We start from the raw sequence: 16,820 nt of genomic DNA, 5'->3' as shown, positions 1-16,820 counted from the left end.
TTGGGCGCGTATTTAAAATAGCAAGTCATCGTAACAACAACACACGTAACAACTAGAGCTGGGCATAATATTCGAATGACATTTTACTATTCGAATATCCGGTACCACGTGACCTGTGCCGCTCTGCTTGGACACCGAACTCGTGCGTCTCCAACTCAATCTTGAATTGTACAAGATTTCCCAACGGCGATCGCTATCAGAAAAAACGACAAATTTGAAAAGATGTTGTCTTTGCGTTATGGTGTTATATGCTTATCTTTGCACATAGCGTATCGTTTCAATTCCATATTTTGCAAAATAACGTACCGACCGTTCCGTAAATTTAGAAACGTCAAACCAGATTTCGTATTTAAAATAAATTTCTCTAATTTTAAACTCTGCATGCTTGGTGACATGTCATCAGTCACTTCTTGACTTCTAAACGAAAATAAAGTTGATTAAAAATATATGTTAAAATAACTTTTCGGCATTTATTGTAAAAAAGGCAATTTTAGGTCATTGGAAAACTCTAGTTATATAAATATCATGGATTTAAAAATGACCAAAAGTTTTTCCAAACGTTAGTATGAGTTACTTGTATGAAAAACACTCATTAAGTTGTAACCAGATGAGAAATGTCACATCCTACTTCCTTTAAAGCACTTTGTATTAGCTTTTTAGCGATCCTTTTCATCCTTGGTCGAGTAATGTTTCGAATATGAAAACATTTTACTCGACCGTGCATGGCCGTTGAGCCAAGAGTAGCACGTAAAATCAATCGTGAATTTTGTTGTAACAATGCACACGGACTCGTTCACGAATTGTTGCGTCTATTATCATCGAAAATGATTACAATTGTTAAATTTTGTAGCATTTGGGCAGTAATAATTGAGCCTTAAGGCATGAAATCTTTAAAATCATTAAGTGAATTGCTAAATTTGCAAATTCCGTAAAGAAAATTGAGCATTACTCAGTAAGTACTTCATCTATATTAACCATCGAGGTGTTATTTTGTTAAAAAAACGTTAAAACTTGAAGGAATCAGTTATATTTGGCGTCTGGACCCTCTATTGGGAACAAAGATCTAGAAGTGCCTTTATTTTCAATTCATTTATTCACCATTTTAAATCAACATTCAGGATTTACGCAATCGTAAATTTGCTGGGTTTAACTATCTAATATTAAAATAACATGAACACCATAGAAAAGCATGAGAAACTCAATTATCTTTTCATCAAATATCTGCATCTCGGTTACCGGCAGAGGATAAAACTCAGTATAAAATTATTTGGTTAGAAAATCAGCCCTTAATGTATTCAACAGCTGTCGCTGATGTGAACGCAAGGGTATACTAGGAATATGCAACTTCAATATCCGGTGACCCATTATTCTTGCAAAAATCGAGAAAGGGCGGGAATATAGAATATCAACTTTAGGATATCGCCGCCGAAACGATCGCGGTGGCAAAGACAATCAGCGATTATGATGAAATTTATCATAAACCAGTAAAAAATGCTTTAATGACGACTTTTCAATGTTTCTATGGGTTATCGACCTCCGACGTTCTGGATCCCTGTTATTATAAAAAGTATTCGTTATTCGACTATTCGGTATTCGTTAAAAATATGCAAATTATTTGATTGAATAAAAGATTCGATTTTGCCCACCCTAGACTAATAGGCTTTAAATTGGCTTTAATTCCTAATAAGTTCGTCAACACGGGTCGTAATCGTGGAGGATGCAAGGTGCAGCAGCTGCTTGAGATGATCGCCAGATATTCGGGACTATTTTCGATTACTGCAACAAAATTAAAATGCTCTAGAAATTAAAATAATCATTGAGTTCTTTGATTTATACATAATATATGAAACTGTGACAAAAACTGAAAATCTACGAACGCAAGCCAATGATTACAGCCATGTCTAAAATCTTTCCAAGTGAAAAGTGTTCGAGTGGCCGCGAAAACGCTTACTGTTGCGTCACTATTGCATCTTGTACATTAGTCAACGCTACGCAAATAAAAACGGGGGAATCCATTCGACTAACTAATAGACTTCCGCATTTCAATTTCAAGTCAATGATTAGTTTTCAATGAAATTTTTTTTTTGAAAGTAATTAATTTTTAAATCATCAACAAGAGCCGCAGGGAAGGTTGTTGAGAGCCGGATGGGCTCTCAAACCTTAGTTTGGGAATCACTGTTCCAGACGATTCATCACAATATTGTAAATGATCACACTCTTCGTTTACATTACAGGCTGTGCAAATGACAAGTTAGGAATATATGAAACTGAGACATTTACGGTTATCTGGTGTCTAAGGAAAATACGACTCATGCAGAAAATTTATAATCGATAGTTTATTAAAGGATCCCAAATTATAACGGGATTTAATAGTTTTCTATTTTTAAACAAATGCTTTTGTTGTATTATATGATGAACTAAGCTCACGACAACATGAGATCAAACTTGAAAATTCACTACAAGGCTTACCTCAGAGAAGTTGTCAAATACGAATTCCTGCATTCTAAATGCTTCCTTTTAAAATTTAAATGACTTATATTTGTTAGGGCCGGAAGAGAGCTTACGGTAAATAGGAAATTTTTGTTGCAATAAACTAATTCTGTTACATGAAAATTATCCGCAAGCTGTTATTGTTACTTTTTTCACTTGGATTTTGATTCTTAGGCACGCACAAGGGCTGGCGATAAATGTATAAATATAAACTTTTGTTTTATAATATTAAAAACTTACCGTTACCCTAACATTTCCATGAATTTGTATTGCAAGATTGGCCATCATAACAGTGAACGTCTTCTTCGCACTCTGTATGGAATACAAATAAGATATATTTCGTGACTAAATAGAGACATTCACCACAATCGGGTGGGACAAATATCGGGCACACAGACGATTTGGTTTGTCTGGTGCTTTGTTTCAGTTATATATGAATTTTATTATGCTGAATATGGAAACATAGGGTATTTTTTCATTAGATGTATGATGTTCAATACTCATATTTTAATAGAAATGTTTCTTTATTATTTTTTTATCTTGCAATTTGGGTTATTGGCCGAGAATAAAGTTTCATGCAAGACCGAACGAAGTCAAGTTCTTGAATACGATAGTTCTACTCATGATTCTTCACACATGGATGGTATTCAGTTTTGCCGCAGAGTATGGTTTGGGTATTCATTATGTGAAATTGCTTTGATCTTGGTCTGAGTTTTGAAATATACTTATAACAAAAAATAGAACAAAAATTGTGAGAAAATAATAAACTTTTTTTTGGGTGTTGACTTCTGAACCAATGCTTTTGCATAAAAGTTATCCGCATGTTTTCATAGATAATTGGATCTTGGCTACAGGCGTCCCTTATTATCGTTTTTTTCTGTTTGTCTGTCTTTCTATCTGTTTTGACGTAGCGTCTAAACGACTGGGTCAATCTGGATGAAAGTGTTTACGTGGGTTATGCAGTATTGTGCCCTAGTATTGTGCGTTTTATGGACAGTCCGAATGGATGTTTCCTTTTCATGTAAATAACGAAAAACGCGCCGATTGTTATGAAATTTTCCATTTTTTTCACAATTTATTGCTATTTTCTCGTCAATCAAGTCAAAAATTTAAATTCCATTATCTCTACCTTCCGCATAGCAAAGTACTCTTTCCAATAAGTCATCTTTGGTCTCGATACTCCATAAACTGAAGAAGCCTTAGGGATTTTAGTGAACATTATTTTTTGATTTTTAGCCACAGTATTTCAGTCACGCGAGTAAGACTACGATACGCTGGAAGACCGTAAACTCAAACCCGTGTTGAGTTGATGACGTCTCTCGTCTCGAAACGTATTATTCTCTCGAAATGCTAAAATGTGTTTAGTATGTCTCCTATATGGTGGCTCATCGTTGTCACGCGTGAAATTGGAAAAAAAATTAAAGAAAATACTTAAAATAAAAAAATATTTGTGAAAAACATAAAAACCTTTGCATTGAATATTGCTCAAGAAAATCAGTAGTGAGTTAGAAACCTTGGGAACACCGTTTGTACGCGTATGATTATGCATGACAACGTTGGTCTCAAGCAGAAGCAAATTTTCTCAAGACAAATATTTGGGAAATAATAATAAACTTGTTGAAAATTGACGTTTGAACAAAAGCTGTTGCTTAAACGTGATCTGCATGATGCTATGAATAATAACTATGAACTTAAATTTAAAGTAGTGAATGAAGAAATTGAAGGTTTTGAGGCATAACATTAGTATTTACCTTTAAACCGACACTTTCCCAAACTCGAATCGCAAAATTCCCAATAATAACAGTCATCGTCTTCTCCGCATTCTGCATAAAATACAAATTAGAAATACATTGTAACTGAAATGTGTGATAAATATAGAATATTTCAAATAGTTTAAAATGGGAGAAATTTTTAATAACATCATATTTTCATAGAAATGCTCGTTGTTGTATGATATAATTTCAACTATGTCAGAACAACTTTAGAACAGATCGAAGTGAGTAAGTTTGAGTCTGAGAGTGTCTATGCATGAGTTTATTTTTCATTCTGAGTTTCAATTCAACCTCATGAAAAATGTACTACTTGAAGTTTTTAAGGTCTTTGTCGCGATCGTGTTGCATTCAAAGCAATCATAAACATAATAACTTTTGCTCGAATTCGGTTAGAAACTTCAGTGTTTTGACATCATAGCCCCAAAAGCTTATGTTCAAATATCACGTCGCCCAGGGCGTGAAGAATTGGGAAACAAATTCCGGTCTATTCAAAGTATAACAGCTCATTTTCTAGCAGTGAAATCTTGATCACAGCCTTATTCTAAGGATATCGTCTGCGAAGCGCCGTATATGTACTGATAATTAGTTGGATATGAAGAAAGAAATAACTTGGATAAATGAAAACAAAAATAGAAAAATAAATATAAAGAAAAATGTTTCTGTATTTAACCCGATAAAATGCTCAAAAAACAGGCTTCAAATAGCCTATTTCGGTTCTTACGCAAGGAACCAACTGATTTTCCATGGTTGACGCATCGAACATTTATAATCTTCCTTACTAGTTTGTTAAATAAATTGGACTCTCTGACTAATTAGCAAACGATAAGTTAGCGAAAACAAATGTCAGGAAAATTCGCAGAACATTGTTTACAAATATTGCTAAATTCTTCGCAAAGAGGTTATATATAGCAGCGTGATTGTTAATTGTTGAAAATTTTTGAAAAACTTTGGTCGATTGCGTTGGTTGCTAGCTGGAATGATATTTGAGGAAATATGAGAACGTTTTGGAAAGTAATTCGAAAATATAATTTAACGCAGTTTTTGCAAAACTTTAGTTTATGTTACCAAGTATAAAATGGCTATGACTGTCTTTGACAATTTTTTTGCAGCTGGATTTTGTTTGATATTTCGAAATACTCCACCAGGACGGCATGTATTTGAGGTCTTTGTAAATTGTTGCCCTTCATTGTATATATTGCAATAGCAAAACGCTATTGGCTACTCAGCATAGTTTTCAAAATTAATGCGTTGAATTTCGACTTTACACTGGTTGACGTGCGAGCTCATTTACTATTATGGTTAATACCGTTGATTTTGTAAAACGTTATATCTTCCGGTATCGTCTGAAAAATTATGAAGAGGAAATAGAAAAACAACATCTTGTGTGAAAGATGCAAAATGTTTAATTTACTAAAATCAGACATGAACCCAAAATATCGCGTGTCTTTGAAAAAACATTCGTGACTTGTTCCCTAACACGAAAAAATTCAAGTTTCAAGCATGCTGAAATTCCACAGTTACATTTTCACACCGCAATATTTGTCCAATAAATATTTTACAATCACATTACTGTGAATCCAAGCCTACATTCCACATATTGCTGTCCATGTATGAGACATATGCTAACGAGAGATCGATATGCACTCGGTGCTTCTTAAAAGTTGTTTTCCATTGTACCAGATGGGCCGGCAAAACGCTATTGGCTATCCGATGTAGGCATCTGTATTCAGATTTATTTTAGGCTCCCCACCGGTTGACGTGTTGGGGGTCATTGATTACTGTGGATATATTTGAAGACAAAAAAACGTAGTATTCCTAAAACGTTTTATTAGCATATATATTCAATAGGAATGATAAATTTCAATTATGAGCTTTCATTTGTGAACTTGATAAGAAATATAAAGCATCATTTTTTTTATTTTTTTATTATCTAAAACATTTGTGCAGTGAAATTCAAAAGCAAAATCGTGCAACAAAATATATGTATGGCCATATTTCCGCGTTACAGAATTCGAGCATCGATCATATATAATCTTCCTTACTTGTTTGTTAAATTAAATGAACTCTCTGACTAAATATGAGACGGCAAGTTAGCGAAAACACTTGTCAGGGAAATTCGCAGAACATTTTCTACAAATATTGCTGAATTCTTCGCGAAGAGGTTATTTATAGCAGCGGTGTTTGTTTGAATTTGAAATTTTTTTTGGAAAACTTTGCTCGATTTTGCTGGTAGCTAAATGAAATAATATTTATTGAAATATGAGAACGTTTTAAAAAGTAATCCAAACGTAATTTCCCAAAACAAATATACTTTTACGCAGTTTTTGCAAAACATTAGTTTATGTTACAAAATATGAAATGAATATAATTGTCTTCAGCAATTTTCTTTTGTAGATGGATTTTATAAATATTCTTAAATACTCCACCAGGACGGCATGTATTTCAGGTCTTTGTAAATTGTCCTCATTCATTGTATCTATTGCAACAGCAAAACGCTATTGGTTACTCGGCATAGTCTTTCAAAATTGTTACGTTGTTTGTCTACTTTACACTTTTTGACGTGCGCGAGCTCATTGAATATTATAGTTAATACAGTTGATCTTTTAAAACGTTATTTACTTATTAAACGTTAGTAACTTATTTCTCAGATATCGCTAAAAAATATGAAGTCGATATAGAAAACAACATTTTGTGACAAAATCAAAAGATGCAAAATGTTTGATCTACTCAAATCAAACATTAACGCAAAATATCGGGTGCCTTTTGAAACACGTAAGCGACTTGTTTCCTAACACAAAAACATTCAAGTTTCAATCTTGATTTAATTTTAGTTACAATTTCACGCCGCAATATTTGTCTAATAAACATTTTATATTCACCCTAATTTGAATCCAAGAATCACATACGACATATTACTGTCCATGTATGAGGCACATGCTCACGAGAGAGCGACATTCACACGATGCTTCTGAATAGCTTTTCTTCATTGTATCTAAGGTAACGACAAAATGCTATTGACTCCCTGTGTAGCCATCTCAATACAGATGTTACTTTAGGACCGTCCACGGTATCACATGGAAGTGATTGACCATTGTGGATATATTTAAAGACAACCAAACGTAGATTTCTTAAAACGTTTTATTAGCATAAATTCAATAGAAAAAAAGCAACATTCATTTATGCACTTTCATTTTCATATTTGATAAGAAATACAAAACATCAAATTATTTTCTTTATCGTCTGAAACATTTATGAAGTAAAAAAAGAAGAGCAAAATCTTGTGACAAAATCTACGTATGGCCGTGTTGAAACGTTACAGTCCGGATCTGAAATTGGCCGATCTATAGTTCAGAGTTAGACGTTAGGTTTTTGTAAAACACCTTATGCTTTAGGAAAATACGGAAAAAGCATGTTTTGTAACACAAAGAATTTGAAGATTTTGCCGAAATATAAATGTTTTTATTTTGCGCAGCAATATTTCTTCAATATACCCATTGTTATTGACTCAATGTGTTTACCTGCCCTACATAAGACATATTACTTTCTGTGTATATGGGACACATGCTCACGAGAAATCGCTTCAGATATATTTTAGAATGAAAAATATTTTTTAACAAAAAGAGTTAGAGAAAATAAACGAGCTGATGGTTTTGGGAATAGATCACTGCAGAAAACATTTAAAAAATATGTAACACCTAATTTATATGCCAAAGCAATAGTAGTTTGATGCTGTTTATGCAAAACTTTGGATAATTGTTGAAACTGTGAGAATTTGCAAGTAACAGGTATATAAGTTTTATAGTTTCTGGGCGGTTTCCAAAAATATTCAACACCTAATTTATTTTTCAAATATATTAAATTTATAAATGTTTCAGGAAAACTCTGGCGTGCGGCTTGTGGTGAGAACCATATACTTGTAGAAATATAAATTAAGTGTAAATTACTTAACGAAACGTTCTCATATTTCATTCTCTACTACCATTGTACCCAGCAAGCTTAACTGCAAAATTACCCTATGTTCCAAAAACATCTTCAACCATTAACAAACACCGCTACATTTCTGATAAAAATTCATACACAACGTCCTCCAAGCGTATTTAGCAATATTTTCGGAAAGCGTTCTGCGTATTCCTATATCCATGACATTTGCTCACGCTAGATTTCCCTATTCCAAAGAACACAGAGTGTTGCGAAACAGCTTAAAATTATTATATTTCTATGTAATTAAAATTAAGTGTAGAGAATTTGCTAAACTTCAACTATTGTTCCCTCGAGGTAGCCGCACGACAAGGTTTTGCAAAAATTGCTTCAAATTACGATTGTTTCGGCAAATACATCTTTTGTTAAATATTTTTCAAAATCTATATTTGGTGATCTAGCCACTACTTCGCAATGATCTTTAAGATTCAATGAATACATATTAAAAAAGTTACAGAATGTTATATGGCAAGGGTATTCAAATAGAAGATTATTTGAATGTTGAATAATGTTATAATAATGATATAATTTTTATAAATAGGGTTTCCTAAGTTGTGAGTCCGCTGACAATTCTGACTAAAATTATACCCAAGTTTATTAGTAATCTTATTTGAACATCGCTTCGTACGTGACATAAAAATTTCAAAAGAAATTCAGATTGATATTGAATTAAGCAATAACTCTGAAATTCCATTATAATATATATATTTTATGTTATTATGGTATTACTTCCATGAAACCTAATACAATGACTCAACTTCCTAGAATATAGGTTTGCCTCTCGCAATCCCATATATATCAGGGAAGCCTGACTCACAAGGAAATGCTTCGCAAATAATCTCAAATATCACTCTGTGCAGAGATTCAGTATGTTAATCACACAGCAATATCGATAATAGAGATTTGATTGTCGCCCAATTTTGGTGTCCAGATCGGCAAGAAGTAGGAATATAATGTGAAAAAATCTATAAACAGAGATTGTTATTTTGTGTACGATAATAGATGTCAAAAATATTCAAATGGAGGTTATTTGAATGTTGCATAATATCATGATAATGATATAATTAAAAAAAATAGGATTTGAGTTCGTACCTGAGGTTTGAGTGCGAACACAATTCTGAATGAAATTGTACCCGAATTCATAAGTAATCTAATTTAGACATCGCTTCGTACATAACATAAAATTTCGAAATAAATTTAGATTGAAATTTGAGTTAAGCAATACCTCTGAAACGCCATTTAAAATGATCTTAATGCTATGTCATTATGCTTGTAATAACCTCCATGAGAACGAACACAATGACTCAACTTCCTGGAATATAGGTGCGCTTCTCGCAGTCCCATATATATCGAGGAAGCCTGACTCACAAGGAAATGCTTTGCAATTAACCTCAAATATCTCTCTGTGCAGAGATCCAGTATGTTATTAAACACACAGTAATATCGATACAAGAGATTTGATTGAAACGTAGAGGTAGAAGATAGAAGATGCCTTCTAGATGGGGTGCCGCGCCATTTTAGTATCCAGATCAGAATAGTAGAATTCTTTTGTGAAGAAATCTTCGGGCAGAAATGGTTATATTTTTATTGTGGTCACGAGGAAAAGTGTGATAACATGATTTATCCAATTATCATGTGGGGCCATGGGTCATCGGAAGACATGACGTTATTGTTTGTGCATGTACTATATTTTCATCCATGATGTGAATTGGAATCGTAAATTCTAGAGGCTTAGAAATAACGCATATTTGTCAAGTGAAAGTAAAATATTGACTATACTTGTAGAAGATGGAGTTAGCGTAATGCTATATGTTCTAACTGATCTAATCATATTTTTGTAGCTTCAATTATTTAACCGGAAGGTCAATTTGAACCGAATTTATTGAAACAAATATTAACAAAATCTTCAATTTCCAATTCATCACAATGGTGCAATGGTGAGTGTTTCACATTCCATATTTGTTTACATATCATAATTTTCTTATAAATATTTAAATCATATAATATGTGCTGCCGGTGATATTTATCCAACTCTACTTCTTCATAGAATTGAATATGGAGAAAAATACCGGAGCGAGTGTTGTGGAGTTCCAGACCAACTTTACTGATTCTATTGTAGAAAATTTAAACGTTGAAAATGCAGAAAAAATCGCCGTGTCATCGGAACATTCCGAAATACAACATGTTGACGTAGCCGTTGTAATAGCTGAACATGCAGCTGTAACCGTGGAAGATGCTTCCATTTCATGTGAACAATGCAACTTCGGTAAGAAATCGGTCAATTACATGTATGGTGCAAACATTCAATTTATTTATATTTTGAAATTCACCAGTTTGGCCTATCATTCCATGAATACTCAATGATCCATGAATGTTTACATTATTTTCATGTATATAGGCCATTACATTTTTGCACACTTTATGAAAACCATCAAACTAATCTGATCTTAATTAATATAACTTGTTGTTTAATAAATGTATAATTGGAACGCCAGTTTTTATACCGAGATTCTAATGCAGAAAAAATATCCGCGGGCACGAAAAAAATAATGGAAATCTCACGGTTGCCTTTTGTTTGGGCCGACATGTTGAGTTGTAGTCCTGTACTCACCACAAATACGTAATGTGATGTAATCTATCATGTATTTAACAGAGTAAAGTGGGCTTTTTTGTAGCGCATTGAATCAAATGTTTGTTCATGATATTTTCTTGAATTACTTGAATAATATTAAGTATAATCAATCAACCTCTCATCAATTTTCTTTTCTTCAGAAACTAGCATAATTGGTTCTACAGTGCAAGATCTGGACATCAGATCTGCTGAGAATGTTTCGGTGATTGCAGAACGTACGACAATCGCGAGTAACCAGGCAACCGTACAAGCAGACGAGGTTTCTATCTCAGCTGAGCAAGCAAGCTTCACGGCGCAGGAAGCTACTATCTCAGCAAACGTCCTTCAACAAACCAGCGTTAACGGTAAAGCATTTTAAATATATACTTTAATATCTCACCTTCTCCTCTCTTCATATTTTTATTCTTCTTAATGGGAACAACTTGTATTCAGCAGATAATGATTCATTTCCGATTTAACATGACCACCTTTAGTGAGGTATTAAATATATATTTGTTGATAGCTGAATCGAAGAAGATTGGATCTGAGATATCGTGTTCATAGTATGCCATTGCTAAATAAAAGATTTATTTAGAAAAATTTTCTAAATAAATTATATAGGTAACCAATAGTCCATATTAAATAAATGAAATACTGTACTAGTAATAATAGTTATTTTGCGTGAATTATTGGTGAAATAGGTCAACCTACTATGCAGTAACAGTCCTAAACTAAAACTTATTTTTCAGAAACCAACATAACTGAATCTTTTATTGGGGAGATAAAAACCGACAATTACCACGCTGAAAATATTGTGATATATAATACTTACGGTATGTTAGTTTTACATAATAAATTTCAGTTTATATGTTGAGTCGTAAATGGTTGTTTTTGAACCAACGACCTTTACAGATTAAGTACAGAAATATCATACATTTATCAATACAAGATTGTTGATCATACGGACTGAGTATTTGATTTATATACCGCCAAAATGGTGGCGCATTCGCCAACCCTTGCGATAATTCATGCTCATCAGTACACCCCGGATGTAATAATTTGGGAATGCGATATACCGAACGAAAAGGTTCCGGATTTCCAAAAATAGTAGCATTACATATCATTAGATATCAATGACTGCTTCACATGTCCTTGTTCAAAGTGAAAAATGTGAATGATGCGTGGTATAAAAAATTTCTCGCACAGTTATGAAACATTAAAGTTTTCTGACCTAGTAACCTCAGCAATAAATTCCGACGCAGTGAAACAGGAAAGTTTATCAATCCCCATGAAATATTTCAAAAGTTCGCTACAAATAATGTAAATTGTTTGCTCAATAAAATTGATCATTTGATCTATTTGAATCGATTGCAATGGCTTAAACTAAAAATAATTCAATGTGGTCAGAAAATTCGAATATGAAAATATAATGCTTCTTGCCTAACTTTCTTATGCATCAGTGTCTAGCTTTCAGATGCCGTGTCGCATTTCGTTGCCACACGCGGATCAATCGCTTTAACTGGTTAATCAAAGTTTGATACACTGGAAAATGTTTGTGATCATGCTAAAAATGAGAATTGAAAATGTCGTAAATATTTTTGCAGCTGGGGAGGAGGCCAACTTTTTCATAAAGAAACTCATGGCTGGAGCAAATAGTCCGTCGCTGACAGAAATATCATCAGTGCAGAAAAGTAAGAATACCAAAATATTATCTAAAAAATGAAATTTTATTTCAATTAGAAATAATCATTTCATTTAGGATATTTCGGGTCAACAAAAAAGTTTTGGCGCTGGCATAATATAGCTTTGTCGAATATATATATGAATACCAAAGATGGAAACATAGTCAAAATAAAATATGTTAATTCGATTGTGTGATGGCTTAGGTGTAAAGCGTTAGACTAAACAGCATCTCAGGTCGAGTTTGAACCTCATGCCCACCATCTCACCAAGAGTATGATGAATTTCATATTCAACTTTTCACAAAAATATCGTAGTAGGCTCAGTAGTACTGCTATATTACTCGAAAATCATCTTTCGTATTACTATTATTATCGGGTGTGATATCAAATCCCATCGTCGCCGCATGTCAATAAAACCTCCAAAAAAGTTTTAATTTGCCCTTTCAGACACATTTGGCTTATAAAAAAAGTTACAGTTAATACGAAAGTGCCTTTAAAGTTAAATTATTAGAGTAACCCATATAGGCCTGAACAGATTTTGGCTTCATCTGAATTGATTGCCGTCATAATAAAACTGTGATGTTTCGATAATAGTTGTGACGTCATCATTTTCTGAATTACTTGGATAATAACATTTTTATCACCATCGTAGGAGTATAGAAGTCCCTATATGAAGCAAACTGAAAATTACAAAAAAATTTCAGAAAAGTACGTGGCAAATTTCAAGAGAGACATCAATCGTCATTCATACCACAAATCGAAGGGTTCTGTTATTGATATGTACAAAGATCAAAGACTGGTCGAACCGGAGTTTGAAGTAAACCCTCGCGTTCAAGAACTTACTCATTTCTTCAGTGGTGAGATGACACCAAAGGTAAAAGAATATCGAAAGGAAACTGGATTCAGCGTATTGAATGAGAATAGCAGTGGAGGCAACTTTGTGACGATGAAAGATATATTTCAAAGTTTATATTTGGAGAAATTTCGACACATTGCGATCGTGGGCCAGGTAGGTAGCGGGAAAACGACCTCTGTAAAACGGTTAGTTAGTGATGTCATAGAAGAGAATAATCTCCGTAACAATCGAGCTTCCATCGATCAACTCAACACTCGTTACGCAATCATTTACTTCGTCAGCATTCGTGACCTTCTAGACTCGGATTCAATTAGTGCAATGGAATTGCTGTTTGAAAAAGTCATCTCTGATTTGAGTGATGAAAGTGTAAAATATGGTTATCAGTGGATCATTGAAAATCAGGAAAAAGTTGTATTTTTCTTCGATGGAATGGATCAGGCGACGTGGACTCTTAATGAATATCATCGCAAAATAAGTCACAAAGAAAAGGCCAGTACAGCAACGGTGATGTATAACATTGTCACTGGTCATCTTTTTTCCAGGGTTCAAATCGTTACCTCCTCTCGTGAGCATTGCGTAGCTTCTCTCACTGGGGAACTTCGACCTCAGCTAACCTACGCACTGGTAGGTTTGAGTCCAGGCGACGTCAAAAAATTATTCATTGCACTCTTGGATGATATCGGTCAACAACAATGGGATAGGATGTGCTCAACTTCTCCCTCAATTATTTCGTTGTCATCAGTTCCAGTATTTTTAATATACAACGTCATTGTTCAGAAGTTCAACCCTGAAAGTCCTCCAGATTCTATGACAGGAGTCATGTTGAACATCCTTTATATTCTTCTGCAATCTCAGCATGTCCGAGATGACCAGGTTTTGAACAAGTTGAAAGAAATAGCTTTCCGAGCAATGAGTGAAGGTCGAGTCGTTTTTACGAAAAAAGAATTAAAAAGGTTTGGTATAGACACAAATTCGATTCGGGATCTGGTTATTAAAGTTCCAGGCCGCACACTAGCAAGTCATTGCCTGCTCGACGGAACGCAAGAAATATATTTCTCACACCAAGTAATTCAAGAAATCCTTGCCGCCATGTTTGTGTCAGAAATGGAAATCGGCGAATTTGAGGAATTCATGAACAAGTTTCATCAAGACCACTGGTCTGTTGTTCTGAAATTCATATGCGGAATCCTTCTCAACCCAACTTTGGCAATAGACTGGCCTCCACAAATGCTTCAAAGTAAGATATCGTAACATTTAATACTGCTTTGCAAAATGTATCATGATGTACATCAGGGGTGGCCAACCTGCTTTCGATCGCGATCGACTAAAATCTTTAAAATCGATCGATCGACTGACCGGTAATAAGGTCATACACAGAAAAAAAAAAAGAGTACTAAATATGCAGATAACTGCACACACGCATACAATAAATTCAACCGATGCAAATGAGCTCGGCTCTATGGCCGCGCTTTCTTGAAGGAATCGCACACTTGATGCGTTTGTCCCTGGCGTCCCCGAACTGATACCGTTGCGAATAAAATTTATCACTCTACTCTTGAAGTGAAACAATAACTTTCGCAAAACTTCAATGTGTATGACGTATTTCGCACACGTACACAAATGTATTCTTTCTGTTTTAAAATACATAACAGGCGCTGTATAAAATTGGTTTAAAGTACTTGTTGGGGGCATGTTATTAAATTCACTCCACATTAGACGCGATCGACTAATTCAGACGTGGCGATCGACTGGTCGATCGCGATCGTCGTGTTGGCCACCCCAGATGTACATGAGAGAGCTGCGCTAAATTAATTGCGCAACGAAGCAATCTGCTTAACTTGATTCATTTTTATGTTGTAAACTGCACCTTCGTCGATAAAAACTTTGTTTCCTCTGTCCTATAATTACACTATTAAGTATATGTAATATATTTAAACGAGGTCAACTACATAGGCTATCAAAATATATGTTCACAAAAGCTTCGAAATTTTGTAAGAAAATTGAAAGTATTATTTACTTTTTCTGCCAAGTTAAACATTATTGCAGAAGAACCGTGACACCGCTCACCTTTTGAAATTTTCAGAAATCCTCTTCTATATATATAACGGTTATTCACAATATTCCAAACAAAAAAAAGATTAGCCATAATCTTAGAATTCCGAACTATTTCAATTTAGATATATTCAGATAGATAACTTGAATTCCTTAAGAAAGCATTTTTATCAAATTGTAATCAACTTGTGTTTCAGTTGGAGACAAGAAAAAAAGGAAGAAATATTGAGATGTACTATGGATGAACGACTTAGACGCACATCCGATTCTAACGACTTGATTGAATTGTTTGGGGCTTTGTACGAATCGAGTGATACGTACTTGATTCAATCCCACGTTCACGACATCAATTTCAAGAATGTAACAATCAAACCTAGTGAAATGTTGACAATATCGTCGGTTATGCGCAGGAAAAGAAACCTACACCTCCTGAGTTTTGTTGATTGCTATCTCACCGCAGAATTATTTGATATCATGATGTTAAATTTGAAGGATTCGCAGCTCAAGGTTTTTAAAACAGTTAATCAAATCTGTACAATCTTTAAAACAGCTTTAACCGCTTGACTAAGTCCGCAAAATTTGACTATGTCAAATAGAATTATGCTATCACCCTTCATACCTTATTTCATAGACATAGAAATAGTAACCACATGGTGAATTTCGATTTTTGAAAAAGGTAATGAAAACTTTCTAACGAAGGAAACCAACAAAAACTATATAATTTTATTATATAAATTATATAATATAATATCGTATTAATGTATAATTTAAAATTTAATTGACAATATTTCGAGCAAAATTTTTACCATCAATGAAGCAATTATAATATATCATTATATAAAATCTGTCACCACAACAGGCCAGAAAAAAGTTTAAATACATTACTTATTATCATATTTCAATATATTTTATTACTTTAAATGGACTGGTTTAAAATGTTGAAATAGATAGATATTTGTCATATTATCCCGACATAAGTAAAATTTATAGGCCGTTACATGGCGCCTTTGCATTTTTTAAAAACTTGGTGTCTTCAAAATTACTCGGAGTTGAGAATCGAAATCGATTTGTCGCCTAAACATTTATAAAACTAGATATTTCATTATATAATAGACGGTAAACTTATTTGAATAATGCGTGTTATATTTTTTAGATTGAAAAGTTTGTCTTGAACAACAGATTCAATGCTGAATTATGTGCCTCTTTTTCGCAATTCGTCAAATCCCATGTCACGGAAATGGTGTTTGAGCATTGCAGAGGAAAGAATGAAATTGGAATCATCAGTAAAATCGTCATACCGGAAAAATTAGATTGAAGTTACCCTCAATAAAAAATATTTTATATAAAGAATTCAATACTAGACTATTGTCTGAATAGAA

General features: G+C 33.7%; 1 protein-coding gene across 1 annotated transcript; it reads left to right on the top strand.

Moving 5' to 3' along the window:
• The first annotated feature begins 10,079 nt into the window (after positions 1 to 10,079).
• On the top strand, positions 10,080 to 16,735 carry LOC144419823 (uncharacterized). The gene is made up of 8 exons (XM_078109890.1): positions 10,080 to 10,177; positions 10,288 to 10,506; positions 11,013 to 11,216; positions 11,601 to 11,684; positions 12,456 to 12,542; positions 13,238 to 14,626; positions 15,639 to 15,948; positions 16,595 to 16,735. The coding sequence occupies exons 2-7, from the start codon at positions 10,296 to 10,298 to the stop codon at positions 15,668 to 15,670; spliced, it is 2,007 nt and encodes a 668-aa protein (XP_077966016.1). The 5' UTR covers positions 10,080 to 10,177; positions 10,288 to 10,295; the 3' UTR covers positions 15,671 to 15,948; positions 16,595 to 16,735.
• Positions 16,736 to 16,820: the final 85 nt, after the last annotated feature.

This window comes from Styela clava, chromosome 2 (genome assembly GCF_964204865.1).
Source record: "Styela clava chromosome 2, kaStyClav1.hap1.2, whole genome shotgun sequence".
In the NCBI taxonomy this organism is placed as follows: Eukaryota; Metazoa; Chordata; class Ascidiacea; order Stolidobranchia; family Styelidae; genus Styela; species Styela clava.
This window is presented reverse-complemented; position numbering and strand designations above follow the sequence as displayed.

Bases quoted from the DNA above. Each gene is read 5' to 3' on its own strand.
- LOC144419823 (XM_078109890.1), top strand. From the start codon at position 10,296: ATGGAGAAAAATACCGGAGCGAGTGTTGTGGAGTTCCAGACCAACTTT. The intron at 12,543-13,237 runs GTAAGAATACCA...AAAAAATTTCAG, and splicing joins AATATCATCAGTGCAGAAAA to AAAAGTACGTGGCAAATTTC. The intron at 14,627-15,638 runs GTAAGATATCGT...CTTGTGTTTCAG, and splicing joins GCCTCCACAAATGCTTCAAA to TTGGAGACAAGAAAAAAAGG.